Below are 23,623 nucleotides of genomic sequence, written 5' to 3'. Positions count from 1 at the left end.
TAAATTCAAAGCCATTAAACAATCTTGGACATAATTTGCTTCTGTTATGAGCACTGATAAAACGTTGTTTATATTTAAAAAGTGAGGGAAGAGAGTGGAATTTGCTTAAAAGTAAGACAAATCGAACTAACGAGGTGAAATAAATACAAAAGCAAAACATCGTTAAATAAACCAGTGGGTGTTTTAGGTGGAGGGGGGATGGGAGGAACACAGTGGACAGCTGACCTCAAGTTCTCAGTCACTAGCTGAGTACTTTAGTACAGATCTCCTCTGCCTTGCTCTTAATTAAGATGGAAACCGACTAATCACTGGAGGAGAAAGGTAGACCTGTGCTTGGGAGAATGGCTTGCTCCTGCTTTGTTACCAGCTGACTTCTACCCCGCGGTCCCTCCTGATGTGACAGCTCATCACAGCAGCATGGATAACCCAGGTCATCAGGATTAAAGGTCCGTGTACATTGACTTTCTGGACTTACCTTTCTTTAGGCTGTAATCCCCCCTCCCTTTTTTTCCACAATGAGGGAAGTCTCCTTAGGTTAGCACTGTATATACAGCCAGTGTACTAGCTCAGTATCTGAGTAGAGTTGTGGCTGTCTTTACATCCTCCTGTCTTCCTCCCCTCCCCTTGGTAACAGTGGGGACTTTATATTTACCTCGGTCTAGGATTGTATATAGGTTTCTAGGTGAGATGTGTCTGTTCGTTTTATACTGAGGATCCCTTTTTTCTTACTCATGTTGTATTGTGCTTGTGTGACTTTGAACCACCTCTTGCAAGCCTGTGAGCACTTTTGCAGTACTGAGCAGTCATCGCTTTGAGCCTTGGAGGGTATACAAAGTTCTAGTCCTTGCCTTCAAGGAGCTTACAACTTAGGCTGATGAATTTGTGTGCCAGAGAGACGAGAAGCAGATGCAGCAAATCATGTGTTAAGAAGCGCTAATGTTTGGAGGAGGGCAGAGAGAACTGGCTGGGCCATCAGAGAGGGCGCCTGGACGGGTTGAGGAGGTGAGGACTTTAATTTGTGATTTTCTTGTCGAAGCATATATCTGGTAATGGGAATCGGAGGTGTATCAGGTGTCAGGGGCTTTGCTGTGGACACTGGAATTCCAACTCACTGAATAAAAACTTATTTTGTAGGTAGAGAATGGTGTGGGGGGCTGGAGAGTCGAATTGGAAGACGAGATCTGGGGAAGGTCATCGTGTAGAAACGGGAGGGAAGAGTGTAGAGAACTGAGTATACCGAGGAAAGCTCCGCAATGGAGCGCGCCTCAGTGGCTGGGGAGGGAGTGACTAATTTTGCCCTGGAAGTCAGAAGGCTTTGCTTTGGAGGTGACGTCGGAGCAGGAGTTTAGAGTAGAAAGGGGGCATTCCAGGCAGAGGGAATCGCAGGCGGAAGCGCCGGCGTGAAGACAATGGTGATTCGACTTGAAGTGACTTAAGGGGAAGCGTTGCGCTTGTTCGTGGGCCTGGAGAGGGCAGGAAGCTCAGCGGGGTGGGTGAAAAGCCTTGTGGTTACTAAACTGTGCGTACGGGGCACCATCGAGTTGGGTTTTCGGAAGAAAGCTGGTGGGAGGAGCCTGGTTTCTAGGGGCTCGGTTACGAATTGGAGCCAGAGGGAGCACCAGGAACGGGGGGGCAGGGGAGGATGCCCCGGGAGACATGAGGGTTTGGCGGGGGCTTCCAGGCCTAGGGGTGGGGGACAACGTGAGACAGGGTGTCTGCAGTGCCCCGCAGAGAAGGTCCGCTCTGTGCGCAGGAAGGTTCGGAGCTGCCGGCTGTTTGGGGCGGTCGGGCCAGGCAGCCCCTTCCTCATTCCGCACGGATGGGTAAACGTCCAGTGTCCCGGCAGGTGTGCCCCGCGAGCTAGCCATGCGGGCTGGCTCCACTTTGCCCCTCTGCCCTGCCAAGCGGAGGAAGGGCCTGACCATCGCTGTGGCCCCGGGAGGGCCGGTCGCCTGCTTGTCCACGCCGTTCCCCCCCAAGGAGAACCACCACTGACAGCTTCGTTGCATTGGAACCCAGACCTCCCTGGAGCCCGGATTCCGGCCCCTCCTCCCAGCTGCTCTTCGGAGGAGGCGGACGCTGGGAGAGGAACAGGGAGGCCCAGCGCGGGGGAAGCTGCGGGCCGAGCGGAGGCGGCCGCGCCCTCGCGCCGCCCTCGACTGCGCCGGGCTCCCGCCCCGGCCCCCACCCCCGGCCTGCCGCCGAGCACGCGTGCCGAGCGCGCCGGGCCCCACGCGGGCGCGCGCTCCGGCTCCGGGTCTTGGCGGCGGCCGCGGGGGAGGCGGGCACGTGGTGCGGCGGGGGCTCCACCTGGCCACGCCGCCGGCCCTCCGCGGGCTGGCCGGGCCCGGACAGGCGACGCGGCGGGTGCGCGGGGGCGGGGGCTCCGCGCGCTCCGCAGGGAGGCTGCGCATCGCTGCCGTCGGGGCGGCGGGCTGCGGACGCGGGCCGGCGAGCCCCCCGCAGCCCCCTGCCCAACGTCGGGACCGCCGGTGCCTGCCCCGTGCGCGTCGCCGTCCTCCGCCCTCCCGCCCCGGGCCCGGCCCCCACGTCGAGGCGGGCGCGCGGGCGGCGGCGCGGCCCGCCCCGACCTCCGGAGGGCACTGGGGCGAGCCGGGCCCCGCCCACCGCCCCGCCCCCGCCGCCCGCGGCCCCGCCCCCACCCTAGGCTCCTCCCCTTCCTGCCGGCCGGCTCCCCGCGGCCGCCCGCCGCGCCCGGAGCGCGGCCCACCGCTCCCCTCGGCTGCCCCGCCCGCCGGCCGCCCCGCCCCCCCGCGCGGGCGGCCCGAAAACCCGGAGCGCGGGAGCGCGGCTCGGCCGGGCCGGGCGGCCGCACTGGGCATGCTCAGTAGCCGGGGCAGGTTTTTCGGTCGCAAGTAGGAAGCTTTTTGCACTACACCGGAGAGGGGGAGCCGCGGAGCCAGCGCGCCGCCGTGCACCGCCGCCGCGCCCGCCCCAGCCCGGCCCGGCCCCGCGGCGGCGCGATGAGCCCGAGCCCGAGCCGGCCCGCCGGGGAGTGAGCGCGGCGCGGAGGGCGCGTTGCGCAGCTGCTCCTGCGCACAACCCGGCCGGCGGCCCGCACCGGCAGGAGTGAGCGCCGGTCCGCGCCCGACCGGCGCCGGAGCCGAGCGGAGCAGGAAGCGCAGGCCACGCAGGGACCCAACTGAAACAAAGTGTCGGCCGCCGGCTGCGCGGCGCCTCGCCGGCCCTGCCCCGCGCCCCCCGCTCCGCTGCCCACCATGGCCTCCGAGGAGCTGTACGAGGTACCTCCCCTCCCCCCGGCCCGCCGCCCCGCCCGGCCCCCGCCCGACGGCCGGCCCGCCGCCCCCTCCCCCCCGGCCGCAGTTTGCTGGACGGAAGCGCGTGCGCCCGGGCCCGGCGGCGGCGCCTGAGTTGCGGGGCCGGGGGTCCCGGCCGCAGGGCAGGAGCGCTGACGCGAGCGACTTGCTCGGACGGAGCCAAAGTGCCCGCGGCGAGGCGGTGGGTGCGGAGCCCGCGGCGCCGCCGGGCGGGGTCCGTGGGCGGCGCGGGGGCGCTTTCCTGGCCGTTCGGCGGAGCGCTCTGGGGAGGGTTTGCCTCCGGTTTTGGGGGGGCGAGAGGAAGGGTGCAACTGTCTCCTGACTGTGCTGCTGGCCCGAGCGATGCACAGCATCGCACCGAGAAGGCTAAGCGTTGACCACATGCTTTAATTAGGTTAGCATTGTGGCCGGAGCCAGGAAATTTAAATTTAACGCTGATACACCGTCATTCATTTGCGCCGCAGCGGTGCGAGTGAGAAAGGGCACCCTCGGAACTCTGAGTTGTGGGCGATCGGTCCGCCAGCTTCGACTTCAAGTGGTGCGGTTATCAGTTTGGGTCTTGAGGCATATTTTGTGCGCCTCGATGTAACTTCTTGACGTGTTGCGAAGTCGACTTCCTGAGAGTACAGAAGCTTGGAAGGCTCTCTGTTCTTTTGGACAAATGGTTCTTCTGTTGCGTATACGTATTTGTAAATAGGTCTTCGTAAGAGACTAAAACTTCTGCATACTCTTGATTTACCTTTTGGATGCGTTTAGGGACCTGAGTGTTTAGGGACTTAAGGAAGCGTCTGTAAAGAGTAGAGCCCCTTGGCCCCTGTGAACCCTTAATAAGGACCAGGTGAGCCTTCTGAGGGGTCTTCTCTTGTGGGTATGTTATCGCCGTTGGCACAGAATGGAGCTCTGTTGCCAACAGTGATAGCCTTCTAGCAACTTTTTGTTGCTTTTTTTTTAAAGCAAGTTTTTGTTGCTTTAAAAGCAAGTGTTCGCAAAAGTTCTCAGGAGGAAGCCGCCTTCTGGAGAATCAGTGGTAAGGATGTTGGCCTCCCCTTACATTGTACGTGGTCAGTGTACCTTAGCTGGCACTGAAAATGTTCCATTCTGTTCAACCATTTCACACATTAGCTGTGCCCTACTGTATTCAAGATACTATCTTGGGTCATTTGGCTACTAAAGGGAAAAAAAACCTCTCTGTTCTCAAGAAGCTTCCCTTCTAAGAAGGAAAGTGTTGTGTTTGGGAAAGGCCCAGAAGTAGAGGCTAAGGCACGCAGTTGGGAAAGTACATAGTGTGAGAGCATGAGGGATTTTGGTTTCTACATTAGACTATTCTTTGAGAGTTGAGGCTTGAGTATTCACTCTTCATTCATTTTGTGATTATAAGTACATAATCAGTCAACTTGTTCTATTAGTGTGTGGGTGAGGGTAGCACCTTATACATAGGTTGTATCTCATGTGTAAAAAATTATTCTAAAGACAACACTTTTACCACCAGTGCATTATGAACTAAATTTAGATTTTTCTTTGCTTACAGTATATCTTCAGGTTTTCCCTTCTCCCGGCAACATCCATTTATAAGTCACATTTTGTACAAAGTTTGTGTTCATTCAGTGTGTCATTGAATGCCTACCCTATGGAGGTTCCGTCGGGAGCTAGGGAGGGATGAGGGATGGGAATGGTGCATGCCCTCAAAGAGCATCTGTTGGAAGAACTAAGTACACTGCAGAAAAATGACACACCTGCATAACTGAACTCTTGATTCTGAGTTTTAGTTTTGGAAAAAAGTGTTATAAGAGTAGAGTTGAGGTGACAGTAAATAGTGAGGTCAGGATATTTCAAGGTGAATTTTCTCACTTCTCCTTTACTTGTAGGCAACACTGTGACTATATGAGGATTGAAAGTTGATATTTGAAAGTTCTGCATAGGGATTGAGGGCCTGGATTTAGAGTCAGAAAACCTAGTTATTGAAATCCAACCCTGTCACCTTGAGCAAATTAACCTTGAAAGCTCAGTGTCCTCATCTGTAAAATTGGGATCAAAGCTTACCTCATAGAGCTGTGAAGTTTAAATGAAAAAAACATGTAAAGCATACCTGCGGTTCCCAGAGAGAACACTCAGAAAGTGGTGGTTATTATTGTGTTCTACCTGATCTAACATGCCTCCTGGAGGCCTGGTTTTGCTTCTAAAGGTATAGAATTGTACTGTTGTAATCAAGGCAGTATTATTTGTGAGGCAGAAATGATAGTAGTTGTAAGTAAGCACTGCGTCTGACTGGCAGCTTGTTGGGGGGGGTGGGGGGCGGGAGCACTAAGGTATGTTCGTAGCCAGGTCCTGGGGCATGAGTTGCCTGGTTTTGTCCAGTTCTGCCTAAACCGAAGGAGAAGTTTCATGTTTGGCCCCCAACTCCACCATTCCAGAGGGATATACTGGCAGAGGAGGAAGTTCAAAGTCTTGCTTTTTGAAGTAACTTGGCATGGTAAGAGCACGGGTCTGCCGTAGCCCCGTGAACTTGGGCGAGTTACCTGATTGCGAAGCCTTTGTTTTCTCACCTAAAAAGAAATGAGATCTCCAACACTTAGCATGGTTCCTGGTATATGGTGATAGGTCCTTAGAAAATGTTTAAGTGCTTATTGTAACTGTGCCTTGTGAATAAAAAAAATTAGGGAACAGAGCCTAGAGAAGATGGGATGGAGCCTCAGCCTCCCAAAAGTGGAAGAACTGCTGTTCGTTGAAGGACAGAATTGATTTACCCCCTGCATCTTCAGCAGCTGGGATCAGGGAAGACAGGTTTTCTAAATTTACCCATGCTATGAACTTTCCAGTCTTCACAAAAAGACAAGCGTCCTTTACATCAGGGGTCCACGAACTTTACGTAAAGGACCAGATAGTTATTAATACTCGAGACCTTGCAGGCCAGGCAGTCTGTTACCACTGCTGAGCTTTGCTTTTGTTGCCCAGAAGCAGCCATCGGCCATGCCCTAGAGGAGCGAGCGCCATGTTCCAGTAGAACTGTTTATGGACGGTGAAATTCAAATTCCGTGTCATTTTTACATGTGATGAAATAGTCTTCCTCTTTAAAAAAAAAAATCAACTTAAAAATGTGAAAAACAGTCTTAGCCCATGGATTCTACAAAAACAGGCGGTGGGCTGGATTTGTCCTCCAGGTCTTAGTTTGCTAGCCTCTGCTTTAGATGATCAACTGTTCAGGAACTGAGTTTTCTACTGGGGTTGGGCGTATGGAGGGTGGGACGTGGAGTAGTTCAAGACCTTCTAGCTCCAATCCTAGCTCTAGACTTAGAGCCAGACGTTGTGGATTCCACTCTTCCCTTCTCTGTTGGGAAGGGAAGAGCTGTATGTCTTAAGTAACTGTCTCTTCTGAACTCCCTCATCTGTAAAATGGGAATGATAATCACCGCTTCAAAGAATTGTGAAGCCCGAATGACATTAGCATGTCAAAGCAGTTTAGAGTTGATAAAACGCTGTAGCCAGGTGTTAAGTGGTTATGTTTACCCTGCGAAACATCTTTATTTTCCATTCTTAAAGGAAAAGAAAAAAACCACGCGCGCTCAAACCCTGAAACCAAACCTTTTTTCCTTTGATTATATTGATTATATCACCAAAGGAGAGAAAAGATCAAAAGGATCTTAATTTATCTAGTGGCCAAATAACCACCAGAAGAGTGAGTTCATGTGCTTTGAGAAAGGACTCTAATACAATGAAAGCAGCGTTCTTGTTTATCTTAATCATTCCTTTTTCTCAGCGGGTGTGGGTTTTTTTCCCCCTGAGAGCTACTGTAGTAGCTTAATTTAAAATTCAGGAGGATCCCAGTGATCTTGTCTTGGCCTTCTGAGAAAATATTTATCCAACACATGCATGTTTCAGGCAATCCAAAATGGAAGGAAGCTTTTAAGAATGAAATTATACCTGGCTTATGAAACGGGTCTTCGCGTTGATTGGGTTGGAAGGATAATCAGGATTCGGGGGAAAGTTAAGTCTTTCGCATCTTTCTCCCTACTTTGGGATGAGATTGCACCTCTCCCGCGCACCGCAGGAATCTTAGTTGTAAGTCAGATCCGCACGTGTGGTCCAGATGCTGTCGTCACAAAGACGAGGAGACCCCGTGACGGTTGGTCGAGGCGGACCAGCATCTGCCGTGTGTGGTTAGCTGGCTCTTGAGATTGAGATCCCCCAAAATAAGAAAGCAGAAAGCGTTATTTGACTGCTGGGATTGATTGCGTGGTAATAGAGTCACACGTGTGTGTGTGTGTGTGTGTGTGTGTGTGTGTGTGTGGGTGTGTGTGTGTGTGTGTGTGTTGAACATTAACACACTCTCTTAAATGTGAATTGCGGAGAATACTCCTGCCTGAGCAGGAGTGTGGAGACATCACCTGTACTTTTCCTTTGAATTTGCTTCCAGGTCCTGTGTACTCGAATAAGTTTTTCTCTTCTTGCTGTGATACCTAAGAATCATTTAATCTTTTCCTCGTGCTCTGTAAACTCTCTTAAATGTGAATTGCGGAGAATACTCCTGCCTGAGCAGGAGTGTGGAGACATCACCTGTACTTTTCCTTTGAATTTGCTTCCAGGTCCTGTGTACTCGAATAAGTTTTTCTCTTCTTGCTGTGATACCTAAGAATCATTTAATCTTTTCCTCGTGCTCTGTAATGATTTTAACCATTGAACGTATTTTCATGGTGTATTGGAAATACTTCATTCAGTTCTGAGTATTTGAGCTGCACAGAGCCGGTCTAAGTTGAGTTTCTGTGAATAAGGAGTCATCATTTGTATATTGTGTGTATCTGTAGGCACATAGCATCATTGCGGGTTCTGTTTAGAATACATGCAGATTCTGGGACCCAGACCCATGAGCTTGTAGTTTTCAGCGTTTGGATGGAGACAGGAGTATCCGCTTCAGAAAGCTTCTTTCTGGAATGTGGGTGGAGTTAGGAGCCTCTGGATTGCACTGGTCTGTTTGCGACAACACTGAGGGGTCGGGATGTGCCTTTGAAGCAGTTGAGCTCCGGGTGGACCAGATATCCTCTGCGGGCCCGTTGACCGTTGCCAGTGTTTAACTGAGCCATTGCAGGGAGGGAGCATTAAAAACACTCGGTAGTTAGGTATAAGGGCTGTTTCTGGAATGTCTGTTTGCTATCTTCATCGTATGGCTTACTTGTCCACCAGATTGTAAGATTGGTGCGTACGGTTTTTAAAACTAGGACCTTTTTTCTGGTCATTAATTTCCACAGTTCACATTTTTCAGTAGTTGCATAATTGTTGAATTATTCAATACATTTTAATGAAAGAGTGAATTAAATGAATGTCTTACCTCCAGTTTCCCCTCCCCCAAACATGACGCCCAACACTTAGTCCCTCATCCACATATGTGGTTTTCAGGCGAGGATGGGGGAACTTCCAACTGTACTGTTTCCCACACCAACTTAATTCTCTCCAGCTTTTTAAGCTGGTCAAGGCCTGGGAGGCCCGTGTTCTCTGGGGAGTCTGGGAAAAGTCTTTTGCCTTGGTGTGAAAATTTGTTCAAGTAATAAGAGTGTTTTTTTGCGGGGAGAGGACCAGCAGCTTTCCTCTGTTTCTCAGGGGGAATCTATGACCCTAAAAGTATTAAACTTGTTCTTGAGATCTTTGAGCTAAGACTTGGGTTTCACTACCCTTCATTGATGACTTTGACATTGTTTTTGCCAAACTCAGCTCTGCTTCAGCCAGAGCCTATGGTGAAACTGTGTTCAAACCTCGCTGATCGGGTTGGAAGATGCATGCTAATTGTAGTCTTTAAGGGGCTATTCTTGAAATTTTACATACATAAAGCCTAAAGGTAATATTTTAGCTCCACTTCTGACAGTGCAAGGACTTGAGATACTTTAAATCTGATCCACCCCTGAATTTACATGCTCTTATTTTCCAGTGTTAATCATCATCCGTGCAAAAACCCTCGCAAAGTAGAGCATTATTGTTGCATACAGACAGTATTTCTTTAGCTTTGCCTGTGTCTTTACCAGTTTCTTTGATCATCAATCTTCTATCTCAGAACTTCCTTCTGGGATTTTTTTTTTTTTTTTTTTTTTTTTCCTTAAGTATATCCTTTAGAGATTTCTTTAGGGAGGGGTTGTTGGTGGAAAAGTCTCTAGCTTTTTGATTACCTGGAAATGCCTTTCTTTTGCCCTCATTTTTGAAAAATAGACTTGATTCCAAATAAAACTAGTTACTTGGTTATTTTTGTTCAGCATTTTGAAGCTATCATTCCGTTGTCCTCTGGCTTCCCTGTTATTCTTGAGGAGGCTGTCAGTGTGGAGGTCTGTCTTCTGTCTCTGGTGGTTTTGGGATCCTCTCTTTGACTTTGGTGTCCTCTAGTCCTGTTACAGTGTATCTCTGTGTGACTTTCTTTTTATTAATAAACTTGGTGTATGTTGTGCTTCTCTTGTGGATTTGTGCCTTGCCGGTTGTAAAAGATTGTTGCCCATCTTACCTACCATCAGGTCCCGCTGTGCTTCTAAACTCTCCCTCGGGAATTATTAGATCTTATTAGATCTCCTCATCCTCACCCTCTGCTGCCGTTTCCTTGTTTTTGTTTTGTTTGCATTCTGGGTATTTCCTTGGATCTCACTTCTAGTTCACTAATGAGCTGTGTCTAATCCACTCTTTAACTCATCCATTGCGTTTTTAATTTCAACAATTATATTTTTTTTACTTCTAAATATTCTGGGTACCCCTGCCCCCAACCTATTAGTCTGTGGCTTGCTTTCTTCATCTTTGATGTTTGTCTGTTTTTATGATTGTCTCCTTCATCATGGTTGGATTGGAGGAGTTACTGGGGCATTTGGGTATTTTCCTTGCTTCCTGCAAGCCCAATGAAGTGCTGAGAATTAACATTTTATTGAAGATCTGTTATTTTGCAGTGACAGTGCCCTTTGGAACCTTGTTTGCTTTTTTTGCCAGAATCTGAAGAAACGTATTGAATTGGAATTTGTGGTATCGTGACTAGGGATCAAGGGCTTGAGCCGATGCTTGAGATTTACCTAAAGATACTGAGAATGCAAATAAAGTGTAAACTAGATTTCAAGGGAACTGTTTATGAAAATGGATATAATAGTTAAAACAAATGCTTCTGAAGCAAAATGTTCAACATCTTCATTCTGCCTGCCCTGATATATAGGCATATCTTGTCTAACTTTCCTTTGCCTGAGGTTGGCCTGTTCAGTTGGTCTGGGCTAGTGAAGCCATAGTTGTTGGCCTAACTTGGTCCACACCTACGCACCCCATCCCTCCTCTGTACCTTTGTGTTGCCATTTTTTCAGTACATGGTGGTTTCCCCACCTTGCCAGCCGCAGAGTCGGTCCTCATTCAGGACCTCATCAGAGTTCACTGTTAGCAGGAATCCTCCCCTTCAAACTCCATGTGACTAATTTCCTCTTTGTTTTGCATTATAATAATCTGTACTTGCTTATTTATTACTTTTTCTAGGTATGAAATAATATGACATATATTTTCTCCTGGAAAGGTTGGCTACCTATTTTTTGGTTGATGGTAGTGTCTAATCTGAGGACGTGAATGTGGTGAGCAGTCAATAATTGCTGACTTTTAGCTGAAATACAAATCTTATAGTGACTGGAGTTGCATTATTTGAAATTATACCATATATGTGAGAATTGTGCATTTAGGTATCTTGTTTGAAAAGCCATATGGTGTTTTGGAGGAAAGTTATTTCTAAACTTGATACAAATAATTTGGAGGAAAATTGTGTTCCTGGAAAGAGTATTTGAACTGTTGGCCGCAGCATTTTTTAGGTTTACCCTCTGGTGAAAAGTGGGGTGGGGGAATGTCTAACAATAGTGTCCTCTAGTTGGAGAAGTCAGCTCAGTATACTTGGGAAATGTCTTTACTCTTTGTCTCTCTCCATTTATAACGGTCTCTGCCATGTGACATCCTCAAGAGGTTGGTAGTTTCCAGCGTTTGTTGGATGAAGCCCCCCAGTGTTGGTTGCAGGTCATGAATGGCTCTGGGTAAAATGTTAACATTTTTCATCAGTAGGTTACTGTTTAGGATTTCAGTGCATCCCAGAGTTGCAGGCAGAAGCATGTCTTATCTTAGCATGTAACTGATCTGGAAGCTTCAGCTGTTCAGAATATGTGAGAACCAAGACAGAAAAAGTCCTCTTGGCTGTAAAAAGTTGTCACACCCCATACGCACTGAACACTCTGGGTCTCTCTTGGAGACCGTTTGCCTGTATTTTCGGCATGACGTGCTTGGAGTATACGGCTTCCTTAGCTTGTTAGAAGCAGATATCTGGTGAGGGAAAGGGAGCCGCCGCAGGGAGGTGAGCTGACATCAGTAAGTTTGCTCGTGAGATGAGCTGAACTGGGCAGCTGGGGACGGCACCTCCAGGTCATGGGTAATAGGGGCTCCTGAGTCCCTTCAAGCTTGTGAAGGGCATGTTTACCAAGTGGAAAACGGTATGTTGAAAAGAGCTATCAAAAATGATTTGTAAAAAGTTTTGGGATGTAAGTGGCAAAGCTCAGTTTAATTTTATGGTTTTCCAGAGTTTCCAGGGGAGAGAGAACAAGTGTACTCGTAGGGGGATGGAGGGGGGAGTGGGGGGTTACAGCCTGGCCTGTTTCTGAATCCTCCTGGTACCCTAAAACCTCTGTGGAGCTAACCGCATACTGCAGAGAATGATCTTTGGTTTGACACGAAGTGTTTTAAGAGTGATTACCGGTTAACGCTTCTCCATGAATCTTTGGGTCAGGTTGATGCTTCAGGAAGTTGGTGTCTTCGTACAGTTCTTCATCCGCTGCTGGGTATGTCCCCCTGCTCCCGCCGGGTTAAGAGCAGGGACTTGCCCTGTCATCTTCCATGATGACGCTGGGTAAAGGAAGGGTTAGGTGATTTGCTGAAATGTAAGTGAGAGTATCTGAATTAGGTTATTGATGAAAATTTTTGAAAAAACTTGTTTCAGTCATTGTTTTTACCATTGAAGTTTAAAGAGGTTTACTTTCTGTCTGAAGCTGCCTCAGTGCTGGGTGTTGCAGAGAAGGTGCAGGAGCTGTTTTTATCTCGGGTCTGCCGCCTGCTTCTCTGCTTAGCCGAGCGATGGTGCTGGTCCTTGGACAGTCATGGGAGCATGTGGAGGGGCCTGTCTGCTTCATGCTCCCCCCGACCCACGGGCTGGGCCAGAGCCCCCTAGAAAACATCCTGTCTTGCGGGCATCTCCATCCTTCATTCCTCTCTCCCTCCTGGATTTCCTTTCCCCTCGTCCAGATTGGTCCCTCCAGCCTGATTTCCGTCCTCTGCCAGGTGCCCTTGGAGCCGAGGCTTCCTTCATCCCATTTGGTCTCTGGACCCGGCTTCTCTGCTGGCTTGCTGATCTGTTCAAAGCTCCGGGAAGGAGCGTCGGGCCGCCCCCGTTGGCTCACCTTGCCTTTCATCTGTACGCTTCAGAGGGAACTCCCCGGGCTGCCCGACACCTCCGACATCTGCGGTGGCGCTCAGCCGGCTCTCCAGCCCTCGGGCAGCGTGGTGGGCCCCTGGCTTTGTCCTCTGACTTCCCTCCCTCGTGCAGGTGTGCTTTTGAACGCAGAGCACCAGGTAAAGGGCTATTTTGTGATCATTTTTAAGGAAGGAGAGGCATCTGTGTAGTGGCAGGGGTGCTACCTAGAACAGGACGTGTTATCGCCTCTTCCAGAAAAAGTCTCCAGAATTATTTTACGCGCCACCGTTCGGCACCACTAGCTTCAGCTCATAAATGAGCTTTCTGAGAACGTTTTGATTAAATTGACAGGCACAGATCGAAAAGTGTACTCCCCGGGGAAACAGTCCCTCCTGAGTAGGTCCACGTTGGCTCCGATTACAAACGATGAGGCTGCGATGATTTCGTAGAAGGAGCGAAAGATGGTGGAAATGCGGTCTTGTCACTGCGCGCGCGTTCACCTTGGCGGGAGGTTCCGCCGACCCAGGAACCAGGTCAAGATCAGCAGGAGAGAGACTGTGTGGTGACTGTGCAGCTTCACAGCAGTGCCCCCCCCCCCCAGCTCTGTCCAGAGGATGACCTGGGAGAGAAGAAGGCCGGAACCACCCGTGGCTGGGTGGGGTGCGGGAAGGGCTGTTCCCAAATCCAAGTCTCGCGGCCCCATCCCGCCGAAAGGAAAGCCAAGCCCTCGAGCCCTTTGCTTGGCTGGTTTCTGCTGCAGTGGAGGGTCGTGTCTTGGAGTTCAGTTAACTTTCTAAGAAGCTTTCTCTAGAGTGGAGCTCCCCCCGGGGACGCGTGCCCCCTGAGTGCTGGAGGAGGGACCCTGGGGAGAGTCAGGGTGCCCGCGCCGCCCCGCAGGCAGCTGAGAGCTCTTGCTGCCCCCTGACTCGCGTCTCATTCCCCAGCCGGGGGACGGCGGTGGGAACAAAACCGAGGTGGAGACTCCCATCCGTCCTGTGTGCGCCACCTCCCGCCTCTCTGCGGTGCCCGTGTTTCTCTGGGATCCTGCGGGGCGCCGCCCCCACGCCCACCTGTGAGGACCCCTCTCGGGGAGGGAGGGGTCTGGCTGTGCCCTCCACCCTCCTGGAGGAGCTGCCCCGTGCCGGGCACCGTCGCCGGGCCGGAGAGCTCAGCCGGAGCCCTGGGTGCTCTCTGAGGCCGCGTGGAGGCCCCGGGGAAGGGAAGGCTGCCCTCCCTTTTGCTGCAGGAATAGCGAGGCATCACCCCCTTGTCGGAAGCTCCTTTGGTTTTCGGTTAGGCTTCTCGCCTTAGTAGCATCCCGGGTCGGGGAAGACGCCGGGGTCACACCTCCCCACGGTCTTTCTTGCCGGCCCAGCCCTGTGCCCTGGCCGGCCTCGGGCACCTCTGAATCCCCGGGGGCAGGAACTCCAGAGACTCAGACTAAAGCACCTGCCGCCTGAGGAGAAAGGGTCTCGAGAGCCGCGTGCAGGGGCTCGTCGGCCTCTGAGGAGACGCGTGTAGCACAGGCTCCCGGCCCTGAAGGTGGTCGTAGGGTTAATGATCGAAAGGTTTTGTTCGTCTTCTCTCTCTGTCTTGCACTTTGGTTCCTCTCTGACTCTGGGCTGGGGACGTGAGATTCTGTTGCCGTCTCTCCCCCTCGCGCCCCTCTGCGGCTCGTCTCTTCCCACCCCCACCGCCTGTTTGGTGCCCTCCGTCGTATGATATGGAATTGAACTGTTCTCAGAAGTTTAATGAAAAAACCAAGCGAACAATAGAATCCTTCCGTCTTTCCCAAACAAATCAACTTTCTGTCTATAAGCTAAGCGACTCCGGTATCCGTCCTCCTCCCCTTTTCCCTGTAGCTCGTTTGTCTCTGGTAGAAAATGGATTTCTCACTCCTGCTGAACTTCATCGTCGGTTTAGGGTGGACGTGTCATCCAGTCGGGTTTTTGCTTGTATGTTATGTGGAAGACGTTAGTAATGATACACAAGAGCAACAAGCATGTAGGAAGACTTACTCTCCTCCTATTTTCGATATATGTTAGCAAGACTTAGTGAGGCGCTATCTAGTAAACATTCTTAAGTGATTTGTGTGTCTGTTAAACATGGCGTTAGAAAAATTTCCTGAAGCAAGTTTATGACCATACTTTTTAAACATGAAGATTGCTTAAACCTTAAAAAAAAACCTTTTTAAGTTTTGAGGAGCAGTTAATAATGATGTGACAATAGTGTATTTGAGTATATGTAGGTGACATTTCACATGCTTTATAAAGGGCTCTCGGAGTCCAGGAGGCATTACCTCCGTGGGTTAGGGTTAATGCTAAGGTGTCCGAGATGCTCTTCTCTAAGACACACACTAACACCTTAACCAGAGAAAAAGAAAAAACAACCCACTGATTGTTCTTGCTAGAGTTATGAGGGTTTCTTAAACTCTTTGTAGTGTAAATTAACAGTTGATGGTAGTTCAGTTACGAAAACAAGCAGTATCCTCATCTGCCTTTTCTTCCATGGTCTCCATCCTTGGGATCACTAAGCAGACATAGAGAAGATGTGACTAAAACAGTGACATTTTCTCATGTAGCTTGTGGGAGCTCACAGTAATTACCTGTAATTTTAAGGTAGCCAGAAGGTTTCCTGTGCACAGCAGCCTAGAAATCTTCTGTATGAACCTAAAAATGAGTGACTAATTATAAGGTAGAAAATGAATCAGCTTCGTATGAGATCACGCAAATTCCAAGGAGCCATGAACTTAATGCGTCAACACAGATAACAATTTTTGACTGTCACCAAAGACTTTAGGTTAAACAGGTGGCTATAATGAAGCACAGAACATTGATGAAAAGAGAAGAAAGAGCGGAGATTCCATTTGTCAGAATTTTGTCCAAAAGAGATTTTGAAAGTTTCTACAAAGGTGATGAATATAAATGATGATTTGACATTTACTATGATTTTTTTTCTTTAAGAAATAGAACAAACTAAAACATGTTTGGGGGCTTCCCTGGTGGCGCAATGGTTAAGCATCCACCTGCCAATGCAGGGGACACGGGTTCGAGCCCTGGTCTGGGAAGATACCACATGCCGCGGAGCAAGTAAGCCCGCGTGCCACAACTGCTGAGCCCGTGTGCCGCAACTTTTGAGGAGCAGTTAATAATGATGTGACAATAGTGTATTTGAGTATATGTAGGTGACATTTCACATGCTTTATAAAGGGCTCTCGGAGTCCAGGAGGCATTACCTCCGTGGGTTAGGGTTAATGCTAAGGTGTCCGAGATGCTCTTCTCTAAGACACACACTAACACCTTAACCAGAGAAAAAGAAAAAACAACCCACTGATTGTTCTTGCTAGAGTTATGAGGGTTTCTTAAACTCTTTGTAGTGTAAATTAACAGTTGATGGTAGTTCAGTTACGAAAACAAGCAGTATCCTCATCTGCCTTTTCTTCCATGGTCTCCATCCTTGGGATCACTAAGCAGACATAGAGAAGATGTGACTAAAACAGTGACATTTTCTCATGTAGCTTGTGGGAGCTCACAGTAATTACCTGTAATTTTAAGGTAGCCAGAAGGTTTCCTGTGCACAGCAGCCTAGAAATCTTCTGTATGAACCTAAAAATGAGTGACTAATTATAAGGTAGAAAATGAATCAGCTTCGTATGAGATCACGCAAATTCCAAGGAGCCATGAACTTAATGCGTCAACACAGATAACAATTTTTGACTGTCACCAAAGACTTTAGGTTAAACAGGTGGCTATAATGAAGCACAGAACATTGATGAAAAGAGAAGAAAGAGCGGAGATTCCATTTGTCAGAATTTTGTCCAAAAGAGATTTTGAAAGTTTCTACAAAGGTGATGAATATAAATGATGATTTGACATTTACTATGATTTTTTTTCTTTAAGAAATAGAACAAACTAAAACATGTTTGGGGGCTTCCCTGGTGGCGCAATGGTTAAGCATCCACCTGCCAATGCAGGGGACACGGGTTCGAGCCCTGGTCTGGGAAGATACCACATGCCGCGGAGCAAGTAAGCCCGCGTGCCACAACTGCTGAGCCCGTGTGCCGCAACTGCTGAAGCCCGCACGCCTAGAGCCCGTGCTCCGCAACAAGAGAAGCCACCGCAACGAAGAGTAGCCCCCGCTCGCCGCCACGAGAGAAAGCCCCTGCGCAGCAACGAAGACCCAACACAGCCAAAAATAAATAAAAACCAAAAATAAAACAAAAAAAAACATGTTTGGAGAATATATCAAAGGGAGAGACGTGTCCAGTACAAACATTAAAAGACTGACGTGCAGTAGCCAGCATTACCATCCCAAAGAACCAAGGAAGCGCCAGCGTCAAAGAAACCAGCCTGTTGTTTTGTCACCAGTAGCATCGTTCGTCATGTAACCGATTTCTCAGGGTCGAGTAGACTTAGCAAAGTAGAAGGTAGGAAGTTTGAGAATCAGTGGAGATGCACAAGGAGCACACCCGAGCGAGGCCTGTTGGTGGGCTCTTTATCAGGACACTTCATTTTGTTTGTGGGAAAAACCATATTTGATGTACACCATATCATCAACTTAACTCACTAGACTGTATATAGTTTTGAATTACGCTGGTTCATTCCCAAATTCATTTTTGTGAATTTTTGGCACCATGGGGGATATTCAAAAGACTGAGCACAATCCTAAAAGAGGAGAAAGTTCTGAGGCTGTTTCGTGTTCTCAGCAGCCTCTTTGAAGTAAAGAGTTTAGCCTTTTAAGGTTCACTACTTGAATCAGCTGACACCCACTTGGCAGGCAGGTGCTTTGAATTTCACGGTCTCATCACCCTACTCGTGGTTTGTATGTAAAGGCCCTGTATGCATGTTTATTGAGGAAAGAAGATGGAAGTCGAAAAATAAAAAAAAAAATAGGTTAAAAAAGAAAAAGTCATCCGCTGCTCTGGCACCCAGATTGACTACCACAAGCCAAGGCCCATCATTCAGGACAGCTTTGTGCATAAATATAGATAGAGGAGTGGATTATACAGGTCACAGTTATTTCATAAAAATAGAATTATATTCATGCTGTTTAACAGAAGACACATAGAAGTTAACACTGAAGGAATTGTGGAGTGGTCTATAAAAACCTTTTTTATTTATTGGTCCATTTTTCTTTTGCCTTTTTCTTGATTTGTTGGAGTTCTTTGTAATCATGCTAATCTTTGTTATTCATCTTGCAAATGTTTTCTCATCTGTGTTGTGTCCTCACTCTTCATTAAAGATTTTAAAATCTGTAACAATTACATATTTCACCCACCAAATTAATGAAAATTGACCTTTTTTTTTTGCGGTACGCGGGCCTCCCTCTGCTGTGGCCTCTCCTGTTGCGGAGCACAGGCTCCGGACGCGCAGGCTCAGCGGCCACGGCTCACGGGCCCAGCGGCTCCGCGGCATGTGGGATCCTCCCAGACCGGGGCGCGAACCCGGTTCCCCTGCATCGGCGGGCGGACGCGCAACCACTGTGCCGCCAGGGAAGCCCAAAAAGTGACCTTTTAATGCAGTCTTACTTTCCTCATTTTGTTTCTCGTTTAGGAAGTCCTTCCTCCACCAAGATCATCGTCTTCTATCTTTTCATCCAAAAGTTTTGCTTCTAATGGTAGCAAAAGCCTGCCGTTTGTTTTCCCGGTATGAAGTTGGGATCTGATTTGTTTTTTGGCTGGATAATCTGCTGTCACCATTTATTAAACCAGTCGCTCTCTCGCCTTCCCGTTTGCCCCTCGGCCGTACGTGACGTTCTCCTTGACGTGTGCGGGTCAGTTTCTTCTGCTCGCCTGGTGTTTGTCTTTTCTTGGTCACGCACCACGCTGTTGTCATCCGTATGGCTTCGTAATAATTGCCCTGCCAGGTATCTCGATCTTGTTCTCTTTTTCTGAAAGGTGGCTCAGCGCTTCTTGGTGGTGCGTTCTTCCGCTTCCACGTTGGGCTTGGGTTGATGCCGTGTTGCGTTCATGGGTTACTCTGGGCCACCGGAGGTGCAGCAGTGCAGCCGACAGGTAAAAGTCCTGCCCCAGGAGCTTAGATTCTAGTGGTGGCAGCAGGCTAAGCGGGATACAGCTAGTGGCTTGGGGTATGGGTTAGCTTTATGTAAATTGTCAGAGAAAGCCTCACTGATAGGTAAGGTGACATTTGGGACTTGAAAGCAAAGGAATGCCCCCCGAGGTTGGCGTGTTCTTAGCGAGTTTGGGCAGCAGCAGGGAGGCTGGTGCATCTGGAAGCCGAGAGGGGTGGTACCTGAGGTCGGGGTGGTACCTGAGGTCAGGGTGGTAGTGGAATCCAGGCAGGCCCTTTGTAGATGTGCTGAATACGCCGAGTTTTATTTTTACTGAGATGGAAAGCCGTTGGAGGAGTGACATAATCAAATTAAAAATTTTAAAGGGTTGTGCTGGATGCTATATGGAGAACAAACCGTGGCAGGACTGGGAAGGAAGCTGGGAGAATAACTCGGGCAAAAGATGTTGGTGTTTGAAACCCGGGTGGCGGGCTGATGGAGTAGTGAGGAGTGACTGCACTTGGGGTGTGTTTTGAAGGTGGGGCTGAGCAGGATTGATGTGTAGATTGGATATTGGATGTGACGGAAGGAGAAGAAGTGGAAAGAACGTGGGGTTTTCAGGCTCGAGTCACTAGAAGAATGGGATTGGCCAATTATTCAGACAGGTGTGACTGCTTAGGGCTCAGCTTTGGTTTTTATCGCGGGGGAGGGCTGGGGGGGTGGATAAGTAGGAGTTGGGCTTTAGACGTGTTAAGTTCGAGATGCCTTTTAGACATCGGGTGGCGGTGTGGGCAGGCAGGGTCTAAAAGTTAAGAGTTGAGGGCATATGCTTCGGCGGGAGATGTCTGCATGTGCATGGTTTTTAAAGCCGGGGAAGGATGGAGTCATCCAGGGACTAAGTGTAGGTAGAGAGGAGATGTGAAGGTTAGAGGTTAGATCGTGGGGACGTTCTTATACAGAACTTGAGACGAGGTGAAGATGAAAGAAGAGGCGTGGCCAGGAAAATAGGAGCAAGGGAGAGTGGTGCACTGGGAGCAGGTGATGAACGTTTCAAGGCGGGAATGACTCACTGTGTTCTGTGCTGTCGTGGGGACCTAGAATTGACCACTAGATATGGCAGCAGCTGTTTGGGGGCGTCCAGGGGCTCCACCTGGCGTGGGCTCGTGAGAGCATGGGAAAAGAGGAATTGGAGGTGAAGACTGTAGGCAGTTCTCAGGACCGGTTTTTCGAAAAGGGAACCAGGAGGGCGAGGTACGCTCCAGAGTCTGTTTGCTTTAAGATAGGGGAAATTACAGTATGTTGTGTGATGCTGGGAGAAGGCGAATAGGAAGGGGAAATTAATGAATCGGGAGAGAGAGGGAGGGAGGGCAGGAGCTCGAATGGGATCCTCTCCCCCTCTCCCCACCCTTTGGTTCTTCGGTATGTTTTGCTACGCACTCTTAAAAAGTTTTTTCACAGTCTTTCTTAGATTTATTCCTAGAAACTATAGTTTCTTGTTGCTCTTGTTAGAGAGATCTCTTTAAAGTTATATTTTCTAACTAGTTAATACTTGTGCACAGGAAGGCTGTTTATGCTTGATCTTTATATCTAGCAACCTTGTCAAACTATCTGGGTTGAAAATTCATAGATTCTTTTGGGTTTATTTATAGATAACTATATCTTGTGCAAATAGGGGAGATTATATTTTTCTTCCTCTTCAAATTCTTACCTGTTACTTTATCACTTTGGCTGGGACCATTTGGTACGATGTGGAATATCAATTACTAACAACAAGGATTTTTAAAAAATTTTTATTTTATTTACTTTTGTCTGCGTCAGGTCTTCGTTGCTGCGCGTGGGCTTTCTCTAGTTGCGGCGAGCGGGGGCTGCTCTTCGTTGCAGCGCACGGGCTTCTCATTGCGGTGGCTTCTCTTGTCGCGGAGCACAGACTCTAGGTGCGCGGGCTTCAGTAGTTGTGGCACACGGGCTCAGTAGTTGTGGCACGCGGGCTCTAGAGCACAGGCTCAGTAGTTGTGGCGCACGGGCTTAGCTGCTCCGCGGCATGTGGGATCTTCCCAGACCAGGGCTCCAACCCGTGTCTCCTGCATTGGCAGGCGGGTTCTTAACCACTGCGCCACCAGGGAAGCCCCCAAGCATTCTTATTTTATTTTTAATTCTGAAAGTTCTATAAAATTTTATTATTAAGTAAAAGCTGTAGATAGTTTGCTAAGGTACCTTTGTTTAAAAAATATTTATATTTGGCTGTGCCACGCCTCAGTTGCAGCGTGCAGGATCTAGTTCCCTGACCAGGGATCGAACCTGGGCCCCTGCATTGGGAGCACGGAGTCTTACCCACTGGACCACCAGGGAAGTCCTGCTAAGATACTGTTCTAAAGTTAAAGTTCTGTTATTTCTGGTTAAAGTTCTCTTATTTCTAGCATGTGAGGAGTTCTTAATCCTGAATGGTTAACGAATTGTATGGGATGTGCTTTCTGCATTCATTAGAGATTGTCATTTTACCCCCTCTTTCCTTTTAATATTTTAATGTAGTATATTAATATATCATCTGATGTTAAGCCATCCTTGCATTTCTGGGATAAACCCTACTTAGTCACAGTGTATTATTACGTACATTGTTAGATTCTTTTCATAATCAGGCTTATAATAGTCACTTGAAAAGGTAACCAACTTAATATTTTTTCCTATTATGGAACAGTTGCAGAATCCCTGGATTTTCTGTGTTTTGATTTTCTGTTTCTGAAGATTTTGTTTCACCTGCCTCTAAAATCTTCTGGACTTCTGTTTCCTTTTAAGATAGGAGAGGAGCTATTAGATTATTCATTAGAGAATTACCTGGTGTTTCTCTATCGGTGTTTTCTATTTCTTAAGTCAATTGTGGCCTAAAGTTTTTTCTATTAGAGTATTTTAGGATATTTGAAAACCTATACTGGATCTATGATTATATACCTTTAACATGCCTTTTGGTTTTTTGTGCCTTTTTCCTTACAGATATTTTATCTCATTTGCTTCTTTGTAAGAATCAGTTTTTTATTTTACTGATTCTTATATCTTTGCTTTCTACTTTATTTCTTGCTCTTTATTTCCTTCTGCCCTCTTGACGTTATCTGGTTCTTTTCCTAGCTTACTGAGTTGAACAGCTCATCTTGTTCTTTACTGAAGGCTGTAAAATTACCTTGGAAGTACAGCTTTAGCCACATCGTATACGTTTGCTTTATTTTTTAAATCTTCAGTATCTTTAGATTTTTCTTTATTTAAAATAAATTCACTTATTTTTTTGTTTAGGATATTTATTCATATGTTTTAAAACCCAAAAAGTATTAAAAAAAAATTTACAGCCACAAGGATTTTGTCTTTTTGTTTTTGAGTACTTAAATGTACTTAAACTTAAATATTTTTAAGGTGAAAATCTTTTTCTTTACTATGTATCTTCTAATTGAATTACACCATGGCCAGAGAATGGTCTTTATGAAACCTTAATTCTGGAGGTTTCCTCTTGTGATCTTGTAAAAGGGTTTATTTTGGGATTTAGAGTTCATCTTTGCTGTTTATCCTTTTCTTATTTATTTATTTTTTCAATTGTCTGTTGGTCTGAGAGATTTTTCTGTATGGATTGGGTATTTATTCTTTTGCTGGTTGGGAGATACAGATTCTTTGTCTGACCTTGTGGTTGCCATTAGTTTCTTTAGATTCTGCTTAACTTTTAATCTGAATGATCAAATCATTCAGTGATTTCTTCTGAAATGTGACAGGGACATAAGTGTTATTTACCTTTTGAGTATATCTACTCCCTGTGTCTTATGCTCATTGAGAATATTTCTTTTCAGTGTATCAGAAATGGGATATGTATTTAATAGTTAATTAAGTTTTATATATTTTCCTTGAGGACATAACAAGGACATAGCTCACTATTAATTCTTCACTGAAATCTCCAACCTCACCTCCACTAGGTCAAGATTATTTTCTAGTATTTGTTTTATCTTTCAGAAATATACCAACAATTTTTTTTTTTTTAATCACAGGTTATTTAAATTTTCTAACTTTACTTTTGAATGCTCGTTTCACTTATCCCTTTCATTCTAGGTGGGCTGACTTTTGCTCCTGAATTACACCTTACTTTCTTTGCTTTTGTATTTTCTTTTTTGAGATATAAGTTGGATACCATAGAATTCCTCTTTTTAAAGGATACAGTTCCGTGGTTTTTAGTATGTTTACAAAATTGTACTTTTACCATTATCTAATTTCAGAACATTTCCGCACCTCAGAAAGAAACTCCTTACCCGTTGACTGTCAGTCCCCGCCCCTGTAACCCTGCAACCCTGGCAAGCACTAAATCTACTTTCTCTATGAATTTGTCTATACTGCACATTTCATATAAATGAAATTATACAGTATGTGGTCTTTGTGTCTGACTTCTTTTCTAATATGCTAATAATTTAGCATAATGTTTTCATGGATCATCCATGTTGTAGAATGTGTCAGTACATTATTTCTTTTTATGGCTGAATAATATTCCATTTTGTGACTAGACCACATTTTGACTATTCATTGATTGATGGATATTTGAGTTGTTTCTATTTTGGTGTGTGTTATGAGTAATCCTGCAATGAATATTTATATAGAAGTTTTTATGTGCGCATATACTTTTCAGTTCTCTTGAGTATATATTTAGGAGTAGATTTTATTACATCTTTTTTTAAATATAAATTTATTTATTTATTTATGGCTGTGTTGGGTCTTCGTTTCTGTGCGAGGGCTTTCTCTAGTTGCGGCGAGTGGGGGCCACTCTTCATCGCGGTGCGCGGGCCTCTCACTGTCGTGGCCTCTCTTGCTGCGGAGCTCAGGCTCCAGACGCGCAGGCTCAGTAGTTGTGGCTCACGGGCCC

General features: G+C 47.4%; 1 protein-coding gene across 2 annotated transcripts in view; it reads left to right on the top strand.

Annotated features, from left to right (window-relative positions):
- The first annotated feature begins 2,926 nt into the window (after window positions 1–2,926).
- Window positions 2,927–23,623, top strand: part of CDYL (chromodomain Y like) — a 154,392-nt gene continuing 133,695 nt past the window's right edge. The window contains exon 1 of one of the 2 annotated variants that reach the window (XM_024121695.3): window positions 2,927–3,263. In XM_024121695.3, the coding sequence (XP_023977463.1) occupies window positions 3,240–3,263 (24 nt within the window). In that variant the 5' untranslated portion in view covers window positions 2,927–3,239. The remainder of the gene's footprint in view (window positions 3,264–23,623) is intronic. The other variant, XM_055080185.1, reaches the window with a different exon arrangement.

The sequence above is a fragment of the Physeter macrocephalus genome, chromosome 18 (assembly GCF_002837175.3).
Source record: "Physeter macrocephalus isolate SW-GA chromosome 18, ASM283717v5, whole genome shotgun sequence".
In the NCBI taxonomy this organism is placed as follows: domain Eukaryota; kingdom Metazoa; phylum Chordata; class Mammalia; order Artiodactyla; family Physeteridae; genus Physeter; species Physeter macrocephalus.
Note: the sequence above shows the minus strand (reverse complement) of the source record. Positions and strands in the feature narration are given on the sequence as shown.